Below are 23,755 nucleotides of genomic sequence, written 5' to 3' on the forward strand. Positions count from 1 at the left end.
GCTGTTTACTTTTCACCAAATGAGTCCACTCCAAAAGTCATTTTTCTTTCTACTGGTAATAGGGAGAGATTACGGTGATGGCTTGACTGCAAATGTCCACACTCCAGTAAGGTTGAAGTGGAATAATTCTCACATCTTCTGCCTGAAAAAAGCAGTTTCTGCAGTGCCCTCAGCATCTCTTCCCTGTTCTCTCCTCTATTGTTTCATGCTATTGAACTATTCCATAAAGCCACCCAAACCTGCTTTTTATGCAGTGTGGATCAGCCACATGACAATGATTTGTGTACCCTCTTGGTCAGGCTTAAAGTGAGTTTCTTTGATTTACTCCTAAAATGAATTAAGCTAAATTGAGTTAAAGCTGCTTGTAATTCTGCCTGAGTCTGCAAGCAGAAGAACAGCAGTGTTATGACTAATCCACCTGAAACTTGCACCTTTCCTTTAATTGTTGTCCTGCCTGGACCTCAGTCCTTTGAGAGTCCTCAGTGTTTTAACAAGTCCAGTCTCTGGCAGATCAGATGCTTGAATTGAATATTGATATACTGTAGTTCAAGCAATAATTATTAGTAACTGATTTTCTTTTCTCTGATATAGATCTGGTACTACACACACAACATCTTCCTTGAAGCTGGGATCAATCCTGAAACAATCCCCTATGTTACTCTAAGTACTGGTGCTGTTGAGATTTTGGCTGCTCTTTTTTCTGTAAGTATGATTATAAAAATCCATTAACATGTTTGATATTTAAATTACTGCTTTTCATAGAATCATAGAATGCCAGGTTGGAAGTGACCTCAAAGATCATCTGGTCCAATCTTTCTAGGTAATGCTATAGTTTATATGAAATGGCTCAGCACCCTGTCAAGCTGAGACTTAAACTGTCCAATTTTATTTCCTTATACAGGTTAAAATATAAACAGAATAGTATCTTGAGGATTAAGTGTAATGGTTGATAAAGCAATTAAAAATATTTTTTCTGGGTTTAATCCTAAACTCGATTTTTTGGCTTGAGATTTTTTGTTTAAGATGCTCTTAGTTTTAATTGCATAAAGGGAGCATTAGAAATTGATGTATCCTGAGATGCTCTGTGTGAGTGAAGGGGAAGAAGGCAGGAACAGCAAGACCCAAAGTATATTAGGTGATAACTCATAAATTATTTCCTCTGGTAGAATGACTTGACTTGGTAGCAGTTTATTCAAATCTCAGAGTCTTCTCATGTGCCTGCTGGGAGGCAGGCAGCATTGCTGGAGAAATGTAGAGATATCTTCCTGGGCATGTTTTAATGACACGTTCTCTGTAGGAGCTTACAAAAAATGAGGAAAATTCTTTAGCCATTTAAAAATATGGGAGTAAATGTTTCTAACCCAGCTTGTTGGAAAAGTAAGCCAGTGTGCTAGAACAAGGTTGTCCCATGTTGTGCTAGACTGTGGTGTCTCTTGCAAGGGCAAGCAGGTGTCCTTTCATAACAGGGAGTTCCTGAGTAGGTCGTATAACTTTGCTGTCCACTGAGCACAGAAGCTGCTACTAAAAAAAAAAAACATACCCATGCACATTTTTTTTCTTTCCCATTTCAAAATGGAAAAGTTGACAAGGAAAAAAATACACACTAAATGAGCAAACTAAATGGGAAAGCTTCAGTAGATGAATGCATCATTAATTGCTAAAGGAAATACAATAAATAAGGAATAAATAAGAACCAATAAGAAGCAATAAATAAGAAGGAATAGGAGAGGCTTTTGGAATGGAAAGTTACAAACAAATAAATACTCTATTCTTTTTTAGAATTTTTTCTTATCTTCATATATTAAATACTAACTGTATTTGCACAATACTGGACACACCAGACAACCATTTTTAAATGTCAGAAGAATGGTGTTGGCAAAAACATCCTTTCCAGTGGCAGACCAACTGCTTATGACCTATAAGATGTTAAACTAAATCCAACTATCAAGTATATTTTCTTATAGTTTAGGACATAAAGACTCCCTAAAGTCAAAAAGATCTTCTTCCCATCTTTGTAAATTTCCACAAATCTATTTTTGGGTAAACAGTCTTTTTTTTTTTTTTTCCTTTTTTCTTTAATTAAAGGGACATTATTTTTAATAGAGGTGAAAACTGTGAAGTCTGGAAATCCCAGCCTCTTACAATTTCCTCTTCGTGATATTGCAGAAATGCTTCTTTGTTGAAGATTGTATGTAAACATAATAATGATAATTCTTCAAGTAATTTAAGGCACAAATACATCTCTTTTTTGTGGAAACAGATGAAAATTACATTGAGAAAATTCCATTGTATTAAAGCCATTCTGTAAATAGGGTTTGTCATCTTTTCAGTTCTATCTGTACTATCAGTTTGTGGGGCTTATTCAGAGCACACTGTTCGTACATAATGAGGTGGATGTGTCTGCTTTGGTTTCTGGTATGTGTGGTAACTTTTATTATACCCAAGGAGAGTGTTTTTAATACCTTTTTGGTTTAAGCTACTTGCTGTGCCTCTGTAAATGCCGATGTATTGATATCTTTGCTCCCTTCGGTTTTGCTTTCTCAGTTCAAGAGAAACGCTGCTCTGTAGCCTTAATTTTATTTCAGTAATCTTCATTGCTGCTGTTTAAAGCCACAGCAGCATGAATTTGTTTTTTAAATTGAAGATTTTGCAGCTTCTCATTTCTATTGTAAGTGCCTTTAATTTTTTTTCATGACTAGAACTAAGGAAGGAGGATTTCCTCCCACTCCCAACTTCACAGCTGCTCTTTTTGCATTTAAAAAAAAAAATAAAATATTTGACAGCATTGAATATTAAGTCAGATGCATATGTCTTATGTACTACTCAGAAGGAAGAAGGGAAGAAGCCTGAGAAAGTGAGGGGACAACTTGATTTTCTTGCTATTTTTTAATATATTGTGCTTGCTAGCAGAAACTAGATTTTACTAACAATAAATTCCAGGATTTCAGTAGATACTCCTATCAGTTATAGAAGTAGAGTTATTTTCTTGTAAATTAAACAGCTATTGGAGAATTCCACAATGGAATCATGTACCATGTCTGACCATTATGCATATGTTAGGCGGTCATGAGGCACTGTGCCTCAGTAAGAGTCCTTAGGGTTCATCCATTGATGAGCCTCATGAATGCTAAAGGAAAAGATTGAAATAGATATATTTCACAGAGAAGCAAAATAATATTTAGGAGATAAAATATCATCCAAACTTGGAAAAAAATTGAAAGTCTCCCTTTAGTGTGTTTCCTGGGAGTAGCAGCATAATAAGAGTAATATTGATGTGGCCCTCAAGGAAAGGCAAACAATATCCCATCCTTTTCATAGCTCTCTATTGCCTTAGATCACTTGATATGCCTGCTATGAGCATGCTTTACCTACAGCTCCATCCCTTTTCCTCTAAGCAAAAGCCACATAAACAAGACATTGAAATATGAAACACATCATCATTTTCCTTTCATTCATATAATTTGACTTCAACTTCTGCTTACACCATTACTTCATAATTTACTTAATGAAATACATCTGTTGTAGCATTGCATACTTGGTGCCCTGGCTTCTGTCTTAGGATACAGTTTAAGCTTTCTGTATGTGTTTCAGTCAATTGTAGACTTCTCCACCCATTGTACTGAACACAGATTCCATGTAGAGGACTGGCTAGACAAGCTACTTTGTAATGAGAGCACCATTACTTTCAGTTGGCTTCTGAAAAAGTTGGGTGTCCTCTGGAGAGAAATGCTGAATGGATTTCCTACTCATAGATGTGTCACAGCAGTAAGTCATCTAACCTGCTGCCATGCTTTGAAGCAGGATGGAATATATCTAAGTAGTTCCCTGGCAAATATGTGTTTATTAGAAGTCTGGTTTTTACATTCTACAGTAAGGAGACTCCACAGATTTAGTTACTCTTTAACAAAATTGGTTACTGTGGGTTTTTTGTAATTTTTAGTAAATTAAGTTAATATAATTTAGTTGTTGTCTTACTCTTAGTGGACAGAAAGAACAATTTGCCAGTGTCTTTCTTGGACAAAGCAACAGGCTGAAGGGAAAGGAAGACTGAAGTAAACATGTGAAAAGATTCCTCCCATCCTCCATGAAACCAGCATAGAATAAAAAACAATGTTATTCAAATTAGCCATCCCACATCCAATTTTGCCATCTGTGGCTCCACATTTGGTCTTTATATAATGTTCACAGAAAGACTAGCTGTGACTATATTGAGCAGATTATACCTTAAGCTTTTCCCAAAAGGTGATACATCAAGGTGTTACTAGCGTGCAGTCCAAAGCCTGTGAGAGAAACAAGCTATGCAAAGCCTGGAATGAGTAGCAGACCATAAAAGAATATACAAAAACCTTTGGAGTATCACTCGGAAGTCAAGGAATCCAGCTTTCTTAGGTGAGGTGGTGTTACTCTGCTATGGGATGTCATAAGAAAGGGCTTTTAGACTTTCTTTACTGGTATTAGATCTCAACAAACAAGAAAGGCGCTGCTCAAGAAGTATCAGAATTAGAAGGTAATATCTTGGCCTTTAATAGCCTGGATATATTTTTTTTTCTTTGAATTTGTCTAGTTACTTTTCAGTGGTTTTATGTTTTTAGAACCCATGACTTCCTAAGGTAGTGAATGTCATTGTTTTTCATACATGTTGTATGAAAAAGTCCATCATCCTGAGACTAGAGAATATAAAATACAGTAGGTGTGGGCTGGATGAAATTCTAATAGTGTGGATGCTCAGCTAACTGTAAAACTGTCCTTAGAGAGTAGCTGTCAAAATTTCACTGTCATACAAGGAAAGATCAAGTAGTCTGTCTCCTGGGTCAATTAATCATAAAAATATTCATTAATAATATGAGAGAAGTATCAGCCTTTTATAATCAACCGTGTCATTCAAACTTACCAAAGGGAGAAACTAAAAAGTATTTGCAAGAACTATGGATGATGATAAGAAACTGGCTGTGTGGCCTGTAATCAGTAAGATGAAATTCAGCAAGGAAAGACACCTGGTACTGCACTTTGGGAAGGAAAAAAATCAAATGCAAAAAACACTAAATGGCATGTGGAACTGTGTCAAAAGTCTTACCAAAGTCAAAATCTATCCTTTTTTTCATTTAAAGAAGTTATACTGATTTGTACTGAGCAAACCTGTTTTGACTGTTCTTATCACCTTACTCTTCTCCAGCTGCTGTCAGACTTCTTGATCAGTTAAAAATTTGACCTACTGTTTTAGGAGGAAGGAAGCAAGACCTTTTCTTCTTTCTCCCTGCCTAACAGAAGACAGGTGCTCCAACTGCCCAGATCAAGCACTCTCAGATACTGCCATCAGCTCATGAGATTTTTGGGATTTTCATTAATCATCATTATGAAACTAATAAATATTTTTTTAAAGAAATATTCTTTAGGCAATATACCACTGCATATTAATTTGAGGGAAAAAGTTACCTGGCACAGAATACCATTAATTTTATTCAAGAGAAATATTTATGCAGCTCATCACCTATAATCTTAAGAAGCCATAAATAGTTTCCTACATGAGAGAACAGTTGGCTTCCAGAATTGCCTACCACACTAATTTGTTTTGACAATATAAAATTTCAAGTGCATGAATTTTTAGATTATTTAAATATGCTTTGCTCAGTTCTATGAAAGCACCGCTAAGTATAATAAGTGAAATATAAAAAAATACTCAGTGATTCATTTGGAATATAAGATACTGAATTATTTTAGATGCAGGGAGTCAGTAGTTATTCCCTAGTCACAAATTCATCCTCATTTTAGATCTCAAATGTAATTGTGTGCAATCTCTATGGAGCAAATTTCTGAGTGGAAAAATGTTCACATTGATGTCACTGTTTTGGGAAAAATGTCATCAGAAAGAATCAGCAGTAGAAAAGAGATATTGACCAAGCAGCTTCCCAAGACACACTTCACGATGGACACGTTTTCACTGCAGGGTGAATCACAGAGTGTGGCTGTGTTAATGCATGCTGCCTTAATCCACAAGTGGTCAGCAGAATCAATTTTAAACAAAGACATTATTTCTTCTTAATCATTTTATAGCACTTGAGCTTTTGGATAGACAAAGATTATATGCATTCAAGTAGTGATGTAGTGTCTTCCGAGAGAAAAATTCTACTTCTGAAGGTCTGCCTTACAACACCACTCCTAGGACCCAAGGGATAGCAGGTTAGAGACTGTATTTGTCCCGTACGAATCCTCCAGCAGAATATACACAGAAATTAAAAATTTAAAAGGCATATCTTCTGCCTTCCAGTATTTAAAAGAAACAAGCAAGGTGAGTAATTTTTCCCCCAGCCTATTCAAGATGATCGGCATCAGGTTATTCAGATACCATCATCAGAAAACAAAACACTAGCCATGGTAATCTATCACAGGTTAAGGTCAGGATCTAGTCTAACTTTTATAACATGAACCTGACTCAAGACAAAACTTAGTGCTTTTATCAAACAAATCACCAACAAAGGAAGTTCTGTTTCAAAATATCTACAATTGACCAAAGAGACACAACAGGAGTAAAGCAATGAGGTTTCTCTTGTGGCCCTAAGGGCTGTTCCCAGGGAATGCTGAGGCGAAAGCAGCCAGCTAGAGTGAATCCCTGCATGGACTATGTCTTGGTCATGCAGGTCTGGCAGGCATTAAGTATAGTGACCCTCTTTAGTTAATGGAAAACTACACTGCCATGTGAAACTGATCAAGGACGCTCTGCTGCAAAATAGTTCAGAGTGAGCTGAAAAACTTAGCAATCAATTCCACCCTTTGCTGATAGTAATCCCTAGTCTATTACCTACAGAAGAGGTGTAGGATCTTGTCCCGGTCATGGCGTTAACACAGAAACAGGCAAACTGATGTGAGAGCCAGGGGAGGCACAGGTTTATTCAAGTCTTGTGCTTATGTAGTCAAACTTGGTGCTAGGCCTCTAAATCTGAGTTTAGGTACTTATATATAATAACCCATTTCCTTGTTATACAATGGTATATTCATACAGTAGACAGATGGATATAGATAAACATATGAATCAAAAACCCCACAATTTACAGTCCTCAGTCTTCTGTTCCTCTCCTTTTCCTGGATGCAAGGTACAGCACATTGTGTCATAAAAAGACATGACTGCAATATAAATGTGATTATCCATTTTAATCCTGCTACTAAAATGGAAACAACATGGAGTTAGCCTGTCACACTAAGTCTGAATCTAGACATAAATCAGACCTATATCCAAAATAAATGAGAAAAAAATTGTGGCTACTCTTGACATTAGCATATCAATCAAAATTCTTTATACAGATGAGACATCAAGAAAATCTAATAGGATTTTCTTTGTATAGTTTAAGGACAGAAAATAAGTAGGGAAAAGTATTCAATGACCTCTCATTTGGGCTGTAGAACAGGCTTACATATAAATTTTATCTAGGGAAGCTTGTTTGATCTTTTCCAATGCATTCTGCTTTCATTATGTGAGCCCTGGTATTTGCAGCTGACTCAAGTGAAAAAGACTGATATTTACTTTTTTAACTTTATTCACAAATGTTTCCTGCCAGACAAAAGTAAGTCACATTTTATCAACGTGGTTGAGAGAACTTTAGTTGTAATATTTTTTTTACACTTTTTCAGTAATTTCAGCTGTGTTAATTACCATGACTGGGTATGGGCTTCTACAAATGCATGTTTATGATCACACATAAACAAGTATCAACCTACACACTTTGGCAGACAACTCAGTGTGTTATCACAGAGAACAGTTGTAAGATTCTTTTTTCTTGACCATATTGAGCATATACTGAATTTCTTCTTATTTCATTTACTCTACCATAGAGTATATTTTTGACTTGTGCTAGGTATTCAGTAGGTAACATTTACCAGCACATGGCATTGGAGCATTCAGAACTATAAATACTTGAAAACCGATGAATCATCTTCCACTTCTTATGAGTCATAAGCATCTTAGTGGGTTTTGCAAGTTAATAAGTTTTGGATTTGTACAATTATAACTAAAAATGAAGTTATCTGTTTATAACCTCAAAACTAGCATTTTTTTCTCCAGGGAAACTTGCTGCTATAGAAGACATGCTAGACTTTTTTTTCAAGAATTTACTGAAACTTCAGTTTGTCTGAGCTTTTTTTTTTTCCCCCCATCAAGAAAGGGGGAACAAACAATTCAGCAGAGAAATTTGAAGTACTCATGTGTTGTCATACTTTTTCTTAAGAAATCCTCAAAAATAAATCAAATTGGGAATTAAATTTTAGTTAGAAATACTGTAGACCTAAACATCTTGACAGACTGGCTGTTGAAGCATCTGTGTGCTGAAATTATTCAAAAAATCTTTTTGACTTTCATGAAAGCCAATACCATAGCAGATGTGTTGTGTTGGGTTGGAAGTGAGGATAAAAACAGGTAGGTCACACATTTGAACAAATTAGAGGGGTCCTTAGCTTTAAAAGGGATATAGGCATTTCTCTCCTCATAGTTGTGCAAGTTAATCATGTCTAATTGAGAAACCTTCCAAGTCTGTATTTCTCAGATTTATTAGTGTTTTCAGTGTACTTAACTTCACATCAACTTTGGTAATGATTCTAGGATTCCCAGCAACTCTGGTACATCAGAGCCTGGACAGGAGAAGACTGGCAGGAGACCTTATTCATGCCTATAAATATCTAAAGGGCTAGTGTAAGTAGGATGGAGCCAGACTCTTTACAGTAGTGCCCAGCAATAGGACAAGGGGCAATTGGCATAAACTGGAACACAGGAAGTTCCATCTGAACATGAGGGAAAACTTCTTTACTTTCTTTTTGGAGGACTTAGTCCAAACTGTCCCTTACTAAGATTTGCTTTGCTTTGAGCTTATCACTTTTTTTTTCCCATGCTTGGCTCTGTGTGAGAGGCCTCTATGAACCTTTTTCACTCTAAGAGAAACATTCATCCCTTACCCTATTTTAATACAAAACCTACTAGCTGGTGTGACACTAAGATTGTTTGATCGTGAACACCAATCCAGAATCGAAAAAAAAAAAGCAAATTCCCTAGTATGTCAAATTACATGTGAAGCACCTATTAAAGAAGTCTCAGTCTTCTAAAGACTCATCAGATAACTTTTCATCCCTCAAAGCCATGAAGAATGTCTCTCGGTTAAGTGTATGTGTGGCCACATGCGTGCAAGATGGGTTCATTAATCATAGTGGAAAATACTCAGCGTCTTGTGGAGGTTTTGACAGTGCAGCAGTTGCAGTTTTGGAACATTTGGACCCCATAAGTGCTACATGAAATGTTAATAACATCAGTATGATTCTATTTAAAACACTACTATGGAATCAATTCTATTGTGGAAACCGTGGAAACTGTCAAAATTATTATATTTCCTCATTTAAAGAAATAAAGAGTGCTGAACCTCACCCCAGAGCTACTTTCCTGGTTCTGCATCGTCACAGTGCATGTCTCTGCTGAGGAAGTCTGGCTGGGCAGGATATACGGTCAACACGTTGGGAAGCTTGTCCTAAAATCTACTGAGGAACCAGATGCTGAGGGAAAAGCACTTGCCACTCAAGGCCTTTCTGCTCTGGGTGACTTTGTACTTTGCTTTTATATGGCTCTTCCAGATGCTCACAGCAGAATGGTGTGCATTGACTCCCAGGATGAAGGGCAGTGCTCCAGGTTTCATTTCAGTTGCTCATTTTGTCTTTTGCTTGAGTGAGGTATGAAAGGGGGATTTTAGTCTACAAAAAATAGTGACACAGCAAAGAGTTGCTTTATTCTGACTTCAGGTTATTGAAGGGACATATTTCAGGCTTCATGAAATATTTTTATCCTTTTCATAAGAAAGTCAACTGTAATTAGCAATTGCAGTAGTTACAAAGAGGTGTACATTAGAAGTTATGACCAAAAATCTAGATATTGGCCTATTTTAATGACTTAGACTAGCAAAGAATATAAAGTTCCATGTTATAGCTTTTCAAGAATCTCTTCTACTTACCTGCTCAAGCAGGTAAGTATTTAGATTTTGAGATTGCACTTAAGTCAGCTGATTTATCTTCAGATATTAAATATTAGTTCAAAATATTAATGAGTGCAAAGTATCAGTGTTAAAATCCCCAGTCTGAGCAAAGTTTTCTGATGATTGGATTTGTTTTATCTGGCTATTACAAGTACATTAACTCTCCTAGATCATGACTAAATGTGTTTGGACAAGAAAATAAATGAAAATAAATATTAGATTAATAATAAATTATTTAATTTATGCCAAAAAGTTTATAAGCTTAAATTCTAAGCCTTTCAAGCTTAAAGTCAGAGAGATGTTGAAATTAAGAAATAGTCAAAATATTTTAACTTTTCGACGTTTAAAAATGATATATTTTAAGAACATTATTATAGGAATTTAGTGCAAATTCGTAAGCAGTGCAACAAATCCAGAGTTATTTCTCCCCTAAAACAATAAACAATAAATAAGAAAAAAAATCAAACTTTGTGTAGTAATCAACATATTAACTGTTTTCAGATAGCTAATGCACAATCCCTGGTTTACTATTAAATTGCTATGGAAGGTATTTAATGTAGTAGCACCTTTGGTATCAATAACATAAATGGTATTAAAGCTGAATTTACCAGTTATCCATTTTTCTCAGCAATACGGTCTTATTTGTTCTGTAGCAGGAAAACCAGGCATAAAACTATAACAAGGGCAGGTTTTGATGGTTTCCCAATTATTTTCCATGGTTTTAAATAAGGATCCTCTGCTGACTTGTTTTTTCAAAGAGGTTGAATTATGTAAACACAATTCTGAACACGATTATGAACACATCCTAGCTGATAAATACTGCAAAGTCATCTCTCATGGTTTTATTTTTGGTGTTCCTATTTACTTGGAAAACATATTACATGATCTTAGTTCTTCAGTGCTTTATCAGGAAAGTCAGATGCCATGTTTTGTTTTCCAGGGCTTAGTCATTGAACGGCTGGGCCGCCGGCCTCTTCTCATCGGAGGCTTTGGGTTGATGATTGTCTTCTTCGCAGTACTTACTGTCTCTCTGACTTTACAGGTAAAAATACAGTCACTGCATCTTTTTACTCTCTCTTTTCCTATTTCAAAACTATGTCAAGTGCTCGATACCTGTTGACCTCAGCATTCCTCCATGAGCCAGTCCTTTTAATGAGTTTGATATAAAGACGTGAAGGTGTCTTTTGTTTCTTTGAGAACCTGTTGTTTTCAATGGACCATGGTCAGGCACAGCAGCTTTTGCATTAAAAAGCCAGAGAGGCTTTGTAATATTTAGTCTCCTTAACTCAAAGATTCATGCTTATCAGGAACTATTATGAAGACAATTTGACCCATACTTGGGGAAATAGTTTACCATATTCTATGTTTTTATCTTTGTTTCTAATGCAGTCTTTTTTAGATCTATTTCCCATTTTATGTATCATTCTTATTCTTGGGTTTGGATGTTGTTTTTTTCCAGTAGTGAAAAATTTCCATGGTTGTTTTTTTTTTTTTCCAAGTTACATTTCTGGTATTTTTCTCAAAAATATAAAGACAGATTTTCCAGAACATTTGCACTTAAGTTGTCAGATGTTATTAGCAGTCAGTTTCCCAGCTATTTCAAATGGTCAGAGGAGGATTATTAAAGTCAGTAAGTCAGTTTGACTAGCAGAGGTCTGCAACACCAGTGCCAAGCTTTATTTGACTTACCTATATGTACAGCACAATAAATCTTTATTTCACATACCCATCACAACAACCACAAGACAGCACTCCAGAAGAGATATGTTATTGCAAGTAAACAGTAAAAAATTATTTCCCAAATCTTCTAAAACTTAGTCTGATCCATGAGGACCTTCAACAGTTGTAAATCTCTGAAGATTGAGTGCCTTCCAGTTTTAGTTCCTTCCAGAAGTGTCTCAGTCTGTTAATTATGAGAGATTAAGTATTGCTTTGAACACAGGATCTGGGATATAAATAGGCTTGATCTCAGAGGAATTTGTATCTACTCTGTTTTTGCAACTTCTCTCTCTCAGTACCTTTAGAGACCTTGGAGCTGAGTTCAGACAAGAACTACAAAATGTGTGATTTTGACAGCTCTACAAATCTTTTGGTTAATGTTAATGCCTAGGAGTCCATTAGCATGTTTTCCGTATAACTAAAGGAATAACCTAGATGGGAAGAGAAAAAACATCTGAAAATGGGGATCTTTATTAAACACTGAAACAAATCATTAGCTATTTTAGCAAGTGCTGCTCACAGTGATGTTTTGTGATGCTATAGTTATGTATAACTTAACCAACTTTGCAAAAATAGTAAAATTCTAATATGAATCGATTTCACACTTTGCTAATGGAAAAAACTGAAGCTGATGAGAGTTAGAGAAAGGAATGGGAATCCATGGGTTTTACCCATCTATTAGTATTTTTATCAAGCATTCATGTATATGATTAAGATACAGTGTCCTGAAAAATCAGTGGAAATTGCTCATGATGTTTCAAGTTCCTAACATTTCCAGGTCTGAATAAAGAAAAATCTATTTTGATGTAGAAAAAAACCAAAAACATTGCCTTGTGAAGGAAATAGGAGATTCTGTTTACAATTCCCTTAAGGAACCATTTACAGTTTGCTCTCATTTCTCTGTAACTATTGTTTATACATGTGACCTTCCTACATCAGATAATGGCTAAAAATCCTTTTACTTTGGCCTTTATATGCTTTACTAAAGTTCAGAACAGCTGTCCTACCAAAAGGCAGCCTATAGTGTCTAGGCTCCAGCTCAGCCTTTAATGGGTGAAATTTGAAGCTTTATGAGGCATCATAGTTGCTCTTTTTAAACATGACTGAAGTATGTGAGGAGGAGGATGGAGACTTCGATCTGCTCAATGGAAAGAAAAACTCTTTTCCAGGTCTTTAGCATAAGAATTTGTAAACTTTCAGAGTTGTGACTTATGTGGTGCAAGAGCTTGTCTAGTCTTTCTCTACAGGGTTTGTCTAGGGACAAATACAAGTAATCTAATAAAGTTCTACAGAAAGACTCTGAACTTCTAAGGTAATCCTAGACTAATTTCTGAAATAGAAGCAGAATAATAGAAAGTACAATGATTACTATTATTATTATTATTATCATCATCATCATCATCATCATCATCTGTGGTGTTGTTTTTTATTATTATTATTGGCGATACGTTCAATACACATAACATTAATTTCTTTTATCTACCCAGAAAACTGTGGAATGGCTTCCTTACCTCAGTATATTTTGCATCCTTGCAATCATTGCATCATTCTGCATTGGACCAGGTATGTCTGTATTTTTTCACATTTTGTTTCACATCCAAGGACAAGTATCTTTTGCACGGGCACTGTGTTAACAGATTGCTTGTAGGAAACTCCACCCTTATCTGAAGACCACAAGGGGTCTAAGACAATAAAAGGTGATAACAACATAAAATAACAGCAACATGCCTGATAAAAACCCATGTACACACACAATCCCACTTAGCTGTCAGCATAACTGAGAACAAGTGCCTAAATTGCAAGCAGAACTAAATTAAAATATTGACTATTATTGTAGGTTCACTGTGTTTTTGTAAATCTATAAAAATCTCTCTGTGTTTTCTGTTCCTTCCTAAAGATAGAGAGGTGTTATGCAAGTGGATTTACACATACTCTCTTTAGGAAGATGATGGAAAAGGTAGATATATAAAATTGCCTTTAAAAATACATTCTTTCCTCTCTTGTTAGAATATCTGATACTTTCTAGATAACGTAAATGTTGTGTGGTCTCCCACTTTCTGATAGCATATGGATGAGTCCCATCTGCTCATCTACAGCTAGGATCAGCTGTTACCATAAATGGTGGGGTTTTTTTGTTTGTTTCATTTTTCTGAACTCAGCTTTTCATCTTGCAGATATTTTTCAGGCATATTGCTAGGGACAGAAGGAGTATTGCTAACAACAGGTACATTCAGGCATACAGGTGATTTCATATTTTTTATTAAAAAAAAGACAACAGCAGAAAGCTTTCATTCATTTGCTGAAAACTAAAGGGAGCCTTATATTCAAGATAGTCAATCTATGATCTGAAAGAAAAATACCCTTCAAAAATCACTTACTGTTTTATAGAGTAAGGAGCCACACTGTTCCAGACAGTTGCTTCACTGTGCCTATTTAGTTAATTGTACACAAGTGAAGGTGTATTTGGTTGTAGAGATACATACTGCTTTTCAATATTACTTTTGATTGGGGGAATACATTAGTAAAGAATTTCATATTTTCATCTGAGAAAAAAGGCAGAAGCTTCATGGAAATGTTTTTCGTCATCACACATTTGACCTGAGATAAATATGACACATTTGAACTGAAGAAGTGCCATCCAGCAAAGAGTAAACAGAAGGAACTGAAGGGATTGGTTCTGGTTCCTAAGGAGACAACAAGCAAAATAATAATTTATAGAGAAAACAAATCAAAGAGCACATTTTCAATGTCTCCACAAAGCATTAGTGCTGGTTGGGTTAGGTTTCATGAGCAAATGCATTAATTTGGAATGCCTTTACTGAGTGGGTAAATTATGTGCAGCCCCTGGGAAATTCGGATGGTGATAGACGGGCTTAGGCACATGTGAAGTGTCTTCTTTCTTTAACCTTGTTTTAGGTATTACTTAAGGAAAAAGAAAAAGCTAAAACCAGTCATCCATTTCTCAATTAAACCTCTGTGGCTGCCTCTTTGTGGACACCAACGCATGTTGAACTGTGCTCGCAGAATGTATGACTCTTTCAGGAAACCACACTAAAATCTGACTTAAGCAGAAAAAAGTGTAGTTTCTGCTTAAGTTTATCTGTTTACTTGAATTCCCTGTTCATCCATTGTGCCTTTGCAACAATTGCTGTACAAAGAATTAATTTTTAATTTTGCTGGGTCAGCTGAAAAATATCTATATGCATGTGTGTGCATTAAGTGATTAGAGATAGTTTTATAAAGCTGCAGAAGATTGATCCCTTTTATCTACCTGTCAAATAGTCTAAAACATAACAACAACAAAAGCCACTGACCCAGAATGTGTCTATTCCAGGGACAGTTTCTTTATTTGCCTGCAGAGATGTGTCTCCACATGCCAGGGAGGTCATAACGTATTCTTTCAGTCTTCATTTTGATGCTGTTCCAACTTGTATAGATCAGTTCATTTTCTGAACCAGAGAATGGCTCTTCTGCCATGTGTCAAGAGATTAACCTCAGATGGTGGAAAATGTAGGGGAAGATCCCCCAGTTGGGCATTACAGCAATTTTAGCATGGACTTCCAGGTAACCTTCCCACTGGAAACACGCATGACAAGGTTACAGTGAGACCCTGAGAACTCTGGAAACTCGACATAAGGCATTTACATGCAATATCTTTGCACAAGGAGATTTATTAATATTTCTTCCTTGGAATAATATTCTATTTAAATGTAGCATCCTTCCATCCAGTTTTGATGACTGGAGGAGGCAAATCTGCAGAGACAGGAAAGAAAACCATGGTGGGGGATATTAGGTGTCACGCCTGTCTTTAGATGAAGGGGTGGGAGGAAGTGGACAGTTTTTATAATATACCTGGCGTTGAAGTAATCTTTCCTTTATCACCTTCTTTCAGAAATTGAAAAAGTATTGTCTCTTTTGAATCAAGTCTTTGCATATTTGGTGCCTCTGGTAACACAGTGAACTGGAGCACTGGACTTATTATACCATTGAGAGTAAGCAGAAATAACTCAAGATGCTATTCTTGAGTAAGACATGGAAAAGGTGTTTGTGCAGCAGTGTTGCCCTTCCTTCAGACGCTGTGGCTGAGAGGGAGGTCAGCCACATGTGTGCACAGGCAGGCATGCAGTATTGTTCCTTCTTCTAGGAGTTCCTTGGAGTCCTCTGGAAGGCAAAAAATCAGCTTTTATTACAACAAAGAATAATACTAGGTGAAGTTTCAGAAATCTGAGGAGTTGCTTTTATATCCATTGCTTGCTTATCATAACTCAAGCCATCTTTGTGCAGGAAATTTGTGACAATTTGGTAGCACTTCAAGTTTGAGATTAGTGATTTGTTTGAAATCTCACTTCACCTTTCACAGTTTACCTGATTTTAGTAGTAGGACACATATGACTGCAAGCAGTTGGAGAGAAAAAAGAGGCTCAGAAACTCAGGAACAGGGTGAGGATTTAAGAATATGTGAAAATGCCAGGTTGCTAAGGGAGAATAAAAGATTTATCTCTGTGTCACATGGAAAGCTTCTCCATAGCTGGTTGTATTTTATCTAAGTAATTTGAACAATTGCTTTATAGTAACACTCTATATGCACATTCTTTTATATATTTTCATCATGCTGTCATGCATTCTCTCTCTCTATTTTAATGTGAAAAATGCTTGTTTTGTTGCCAAGTGTCTTGTCATCATTTTTAAGGTGAAGACTTAGAGCTAAATGTTAGATCACAAAGCTGCTTCTGCAGCGGTTTGCCAGGAAGACTGCAAAGAAGGTCTACTGTGAAGAAGAGAGATTTTTATATTAAAAGATACAGAACAGTTTCATGGTTTCTAACAAAAAAAGACCAAGTATAGATTTATGTTTCTAAATACATGGGTACAAGGGAGAATAACACTGAGAAGACAGAAAAAGCTGAAGGTAAATGTTGCTGCAGAAAATAACAAAATGCCAAACCTAGGTGCTAGCTAGCCACGAATAAATTCAGAATATAAAATTGGAAGAAAACTCCTAGCCACTAGAGGAGCTGAGTTCTCTGTCATCTTCTCAACTGCAATAGCAAAAGGAGAAAATAAACACGAGTTTATAAATTTCTAAAATGACTGGATGCAATATTGCCAGAAACAGATGAAGACTGGATGTGAACCAGAGGATCCAATCTGACTCTGAGTTCCTTTATCTCCAAGTCCTGTGTTCTCCTTTACCCTGAAGTGGGATGCTTGATCCTCTGTCTTTTTTTCCATTTGTCAAAAAGCCCATCTGTCTGAAGATGAGCACACACTCAGAGAGAATCTTCTAGCTGGTCATTATGTAGAGCATGGAGCCCATGACTTACTTTCCAGCAATAGCTGCTATTTGAAAATCAGTGGCACTGCAGTGAGAAGAAAGCAGGACTCTCTGGTTAATCCTTACAGAGTGGCTTCAGGATATCTGACTTTACTGTCTTACACTGTGTAATGCCTTAGAAGCAGTTATTTTGGTCCTAAACCCTGTAGGTATTTCTGTGGGTTTCAGTCCCACTCCCATCACAGAAAAGGGAGATGATAAAATTCACTCAGATGTAATTTGAAAAAAAAAGGTCTTTTTATGACAGTGAGATTTTAATTTTTCAACTGCTGCTTTTTATAGTGATTGCATTTTCAGACACAGCTAAGAAACATTAACAAACTAGACAATTTTAGAAAAATACTGCTTACTTTATGTATCTTTTTTGAGACTTTTACCTTGTAATGAGATGATGGAGTGAGTGAAGTCTTTCCTAGCACAGCTGAATACAGACACAATAGAAACATGCTAATGCTGTATTCAACTTGTGTTACATTGACATTATGAAGTAAACAAAAGAAAACATGGAGGAAATCATTGCTGTGCCCTGAGGTGTATCAAAGATATTTGATATTTAAAGTTTAAATCAGCCTACTCTCTTACTCTGAATGCCAACTTGCAGCTGTATTGACAGCAGATCAACTGTGCTAAAAGGGTCACGTTGAAAGTCATGAGGTTTGTTCGGTCTGAAATGCCGTCAGGGAAGAAAAAAAAAATCTCTTGGATGTAAAACACAAACAAAGACAGGATGGCACACACGTAGACCAAAAAAAAAAAAAAAAAAAAGAAAAAGAAAAAGAAAGGCTGCATCAGTATTATTGCCTGAAATAGGCCATTCCAGAAGCTTTGTGTGATGTTCTGTTAGCTTCTCCACTTACAGTGGGATGTAAGAATTTCTAATGCTTGTGACCTCATGGCTACAATTTGAGTGGGAAAAAACTTCTCTTTGTGCTAGAAAAGTGTATCACATCAAAAAGAAACAAATAAAACCATGTTGCTATGTGTTTAATTACAAGTAGTGGATTTGAAAGTTTAGGTTTTTCGAAAAAGTCTTTTATTCTCTAAACTGGAAGCCTTTACAGTCTTCGGAGCAGGTAAGCATCCATTCATAATGTCAGATAGTTCCCACGTCAGATAAGAGGGGCATTTGTGCAGAAATAACCTTTCATTTTCCTGGGTATTTACAAAAAGGTTTGGTTTGTTAATAGTTGTAAGGCTTTTGTGGGCACATTAGATTTAAAACATGCTGCACTGTAAGCAGTTAAATATTCCAAGCATGAATTACAATTCAGTTCAGGACCTCATGACAACCTGGAGATATATAACTACCGTGCAATGCAACCATCCATCCAACACAAGCAGCCTTTGGGTTGGCATTTTAGCCCCCCAGCTGCCACTCATCACAGCCCACCATATTAATGCCATTGCTTGAATATATGTGAGCTGTGAAGCACAGCAGCACAGATCTGATTCACCTTTCCTTCTCTGGTTTTCTCTAGAAATAGAAAAAGCTTCTGCCTACTCTCAGGGTCAGGAGCATTTTCAAGGAAATGAAAGGATAGGAAGTCTAAGGGCTTCATATGAGACTTTCTCTTTTGGTTGCCTTTCAGTGAACTCAGTTTTTGGGCTGTTAAGAAAGAAAATGAGAACTACGTTCAATCTGGCTGCATCTTCACTCAATTTTTTGCAGGGGAAGATAACATGCCTCTTGAATATACTAAATACAGTGTCATTCAACATATGTTTTGGGATTAATACCTGTTTTATGGGGTTTTTTATTAATTCTCTCTTCAAAGAGCAGCACAGAGTAAACGTGTAGCCTTTAACAGTTCTATTGCAGAAGAGATTTCAATTCTTTATAATGAGTGGAAGTTCTAAAGAAAAATTAACCCCTACCACTTGAAAGATAACTGTATTTACTGGGTAAAGGAACTGGAGATGTGACATGGAGTTCATAGCAGAAGGAAGACTTACAAGCTCTATCCATTTAAGAATAGATTTTATAAATTATCATAATTGAAACTTTCAAAATGTGAAAGCTTTGACACTTGAGAGCACTCCTCTTACCTGAACTAGCATGTTTTCCTGAATGTTCCTTAATTACTTGCTGATGGCTCACAACTCCAGCATGTAAGAAATTTACTCCTGGAAAAATTCACCCAAGTGTTTTAGAACTTCATGTAACTGTGCAAAAATTGATTTATTCAAAATCCATGTCAGTGACATATTTCAGATACATGAGGATTGGATATAGAAGAGCTAGTAAAAATATTTACTCTCTTCTGTGAATTAGTATAAAATATTTGTAGCTTTAAAAGTGCAAACTAATAAATATGTAGAACAGTAGATGTAGAAGTAATGAATGTAAGACAGTAGAAATATTTTATTTTCCTTGTGCTGAGGCACAATGCACAACAAATAGAAGTTCTAAGTTCATCTCACCTGGTTTTGGCCAAGCTCCCTGGTTAGCATTTAAATGCAAATGTTTACTAGTTTTGTCACAGAATCATGGTTTGGGCTGGAAAGGACCTTAAAAATAATCTAGTTCTAACCTCCCTGTCATGGGCAGTGACACCTCCCACTAGACCAGGTTGCTCCAAGCCCCATCCAACCTGGCCTTGAACACTTCCAGGAAGGAGCCATCCACAAATTCTCTGGTCAGCATGTTCCAGTGTCTCATCACCTTCACAGGAAATAATTTCTTCCTAATATTCAATCTAAATCTCCCCTCTTTCAGTTTCAAACCATTTCCCCTTGTCCTATCTCTTCACGCCCTTGTATAAAGTCCCTCCCAGCTTTCCTGTAGCCCCTTCAGGTACTGGGAGCCTGCTATAAGGTCTCCCCAGAGCCTTCTCTTCTCCAGGCTGAGCAACCCCAACTCTCTCAGCCTGTCTTCATAGCAGAGGTGTTCCAACCCTCTGATCATCTTCATGGCCTTCTTTGGACTTGCTCCAGTTGCTCCATGTCCTTCTTGGACAGCCCAGAACTGGACACAGTACTCCAGGTGGGATCTCATGAGAATGCAACAGAGGGGCAGAATCACCTCCTTTGTCCTGCTGGCACAGTTCTTTTGATGCAGCCCAGGACATGGTTGGCTTTCTGGGCTGCAAGTGCACATTGCTGGCTCATGATGAGCTTTTCATCAAGCAAAACCTCCAAGTGCCACCATTCAGCCAATTCTTATCCACTGAGTGCTCCATCTGTTAAGTCCATTTCTCTCCAGTTTAGGGAGTAGCTGCTGTATCTGCTTTGGTTATCACCCACAGTAAGGAAAATAAAATATTCTTATTGTCCTACATTCATTAATTCCACATCTACTACTCTCCATACCCTGTCTACCATCCTGGAGCAGCAGCTAAATTCTTTAGCACTAGCATTTGAGGCACCATGTGCTAAAGGCTTCAGCATTTTCCAGAAATCATAAGCAGAGAAGGTGTGGTCTGTTAATCATCTTAGAAAGGAGAAGGAAGCCAAGAGAGACTATTCTGTCCCAACTTCTCTGAAAATTTTTACTCTTGGCATCCTTCAGAGTGACTGTAGCTATGCAAAGATGTAATTGTCCACTGCTACTATGAGTAATTTGTTTGTTAAAATATTTCATGAGGAAAGCCTGTCATGCCACAGGGAGCTTTCAAGACTGTTTTAGCTTACAAAAGTTCACAACCAGAAGCATTTTGTGCTAATGGGCTGTCAACCTGAATTCCTGACAGGGAAACCATGTCTGATGATTTTTTATTTCTTTCAGTGGATTATTGTAGAAGTAATAAGCCTAGACTAGATAGAGGTTGGGTTTGTTATTGTTGGTTTTTTTTCTTATTTTTCGTCCTGGGATAGTGATGTGATTCTGTGAATATTTCACTTACCTAGGACTGATCACCTTGTGAGTCTTCAATCCAGGTGTTCCCATGATACTGCCTTCTGTATAGTAAATGAAAATGTAAGGGACACTTCTTTGCTTTTATTAAAGCCAAAACTCTCTTGTCATTCATCTAATTGAGATTATTGTTTTTACTAATGTAATATTAACAGCAGTTATGTTAGTAAGTGATCATCGTTACTGAAAGTAATTATAAAATTAATTATATCATAAGGAGTTCTAGTCATAGCTCAATAAAGAAATTTTTTCTTCACATTCAAATAAGAGAACAGAATGACAGGCTATAATTAGGATGATAAAGTGAGACTGAAAATATAGCAGAGATGTTTAAGAGACTATTTCTATGTAGTTCAAAGTAAGTGTATTTTTTAATTGTATTTTATTCATCAGTACTTATGCAGAATTAAAGTGGTGAAGTAAAAAGAAATGTTGCTAAGTACAAGAGCAGAATTTTAATGCTGATCTTCAGTTTTTACCAAAAAAAAAGAAAGAAAAAGAAGGCCAACACAAGAAAAAAATCACAGAACAGTAACAAAACAAAATCACAGATGGCCCCACCAGGTTCAGGGTGTTACCAAAACAACACAAAAATGGATGTATTGGAGTTGGCAGAATGGCCCAGGTCTGCACCACTGGTCTCTATTACAATTTTAAAAAAGCAAAAAAGGAAAAGCTATTAACTTCCAAAATGGACCTGTATTTAAAAGGAGTTATTATAACTCATGTAAAGAATGATATCTTAAAAGTACTGATATTACTTGAGTTCATCAGTTATGTAGTAAGTATTTTGCCTTCACTAAACAGATTTACAGAGAATAATGATTCAGTCAGTAAATGCTCATAAAATTCTGGTTGAGAGCACTGCCTTATGGAACTGAAAATTATAGGAAAATGCACTAAATATTATTCAAGAGGGGAAGAACGTCAGTGAAGACTAAATTCTCAGATGGTTCAGATAAGGATATTCTTAGGTCTTCTGGGTTACAAAATTACATGGAATATCTGCTTTAGAACTCAATGGAAGTAGAAAAAATATGGTGTTTTTTCATCATTAGTTAATAGGCTTGTTTTTGTGTGTTAACCATTTTAGTGGAAATTACCTGAGAACCAAGAATTAACCAAGAATTAACATTTTAACTAATGATATTGTATCAATGGTTTTTTTCTGCACCATTACTTAGTTTATTTTGTTATCCTGGGTTACCTTTCACTTCCAGAGCTGGCTTTCTTCTATATGTTATTAGAGTAACATGTTTTACAGATGCTGAACCAAAGTCTAGTTTATCAATGCAAAATCCCTTTCCATACAATACTGTATTAGAAACTAGACTAATGATAACTATAGCTTAGTTATTGATAATAGGTAATTATTATATTGGGTTTTGCCAGGTTTTGTATTATTTATGTCTTCTAATTTGGTGTTATGGTTTGCACTTTTCATTTGCCATAGACTGACTTAGCTTTAAGTGTTCTTTATTCAAATGTCCTTTAATCTAAAGCAGAAAAGACCGTGCTCTTCAAATGGCACAAATTAATGTGGTTAACGAACTGTACTGCTTTATGCAAGTGCCTGTTTTGCTTAATTCTGCAGTAAATTAGATTAAAAGTTCTCCTGTGGAGAAGAGCTGGAGACACAGCAGAGTCGGCAGCATGAAGCTGTGACTCAGTACACCCCTCATCACATGTTCTGCTCCTTGTTCTCTCAGCAGGATAAGCTGGGCAATACAGCCATCATATCTGACTATGTAATGTTGTCATTGCTGGGCTATTATTCTATCGAATATGATGCAAGAGTTAAAATAATCTAACCAGTCACAGAGCACCTCTTTAAAGACTGAGAAATGTATTTTGCAAAACTCCTATTATTTCTGTAGACCCATAGAGATGGAAGAAACTCAATAGTTGCATTGCATCCCTCACTGGCAACACTCCTGCAGTGTATTTTCCCATGGGGTTTGGTGGGTGTTTTGGGGGGTTTGATTGGTTGGGTGTTTTTGTTTTGTTTTATAGTGAAGATCTAGGTAGGAACTAACAACCTTTCCCTCTCGTGCTGAAGAATATGAGGTTGTTTTTCCAGCAGTTTTCTTACAGGATCTTTGTCTAACTTCCATTGCATCTCTCCCACAGCTGCCCTCTAGAGTTGCCTTTTGCCCCTTGAATTGCAAATACTGAAGCCTTTCTTTGAGACAGGACTTTATCTCTTAACTGTTAGATTGTATCTTTCTTCACTACATGCCTTGCCTTGCAGTCAATAGCTGTTTGGCTTGATCTTGTCTAGAGCTGCACATATTATTTTCCAGAAGATAACATTGTGGCAGAGTACTTCCCTGTATTCTCAAAGCATCCAACTTTGAAGACTTCTTCTCTCAAAGCATGGAGCTGGAAAGCCTGAGAACTCTTACCTAATCAGAGCTCTCAGGATTTCCATACTCCCTCCCATAGGGGCAGAATTCAGAGTGCTGAGTTGTGCAACATGCCACTGGGCTGTGTGGCCTGGGGTGGTCCTCCTGGTGGGGTTGGAAAGCCCATGGCTGGCTGTGGAGCCGCTGCCTGAACACCCAGTTTTGTCTCAAGTGTGTCTTGAAAGATGAGCTTCTGGCTCAGGGAGTGAGAATAAATCTCCCTGATTTGTATTAAGCATTTCTTCTTTTAACAGTCTCATTTCATAAATCATTTTTATACCCATGACTTCAGCTCCCAGTTTGGTACTGGGTAAAAGCAAAGTGAGGATCTCAGTATTTTCCTTCCATTTTCATGGTTTTTGTATTCAGCGGTTCGCACTTAATTGTGTAACCTCTGCTAAGCAGTATTTATTTGTAACTGCTCACTGAACAGAGGAGTAAATAT

The 23,755-nt window shown here is 36.6% G+C and overlaps 1 protein-coding gene across 1 annotated transcript in view; it reads left to right on the plus strand.

Moving 5' to 3' along the window:
- SLC2A9 (solute carrier family 2 member 9) overlaps positions 1 to 23,755 on the plus strand; it is a 99,657-nt gene that overhangs the window by 52,642 nt on the left and 23,260 nt on the right. The window contains exons 8-10 of the mRNA XM_051616649.1: positions 592 to 702; positions 10,939 to 11,040; positions 13,205 to 13,280. Coding sequence (XP_051472609.1) covers positions 592 to 702; positions 10,939 to 11,040; positions 13,205 to 13,280 — 289 coding nt within the window. The remainder of the gene's footprint in view (positions 1 to 591; positions 703 to 10,938; positions 11,041 to 13,204; positions 13,281 to 23,755) is intronic.

This window comes from Apus apus, chromosome 4, assembly GCF_020740795.1.
Source record: "Apus apus isolate bApuApu2 chromosome 4, bApuApu2.pri.cur, whole genome shotgun sequence".
NCBI classification, from domain to species: domain Eukaryota; kingdom Metazoa; phylum Chordata; class Aves; order Apodiformes; family Apodidae; genus Apus; species Apus apus.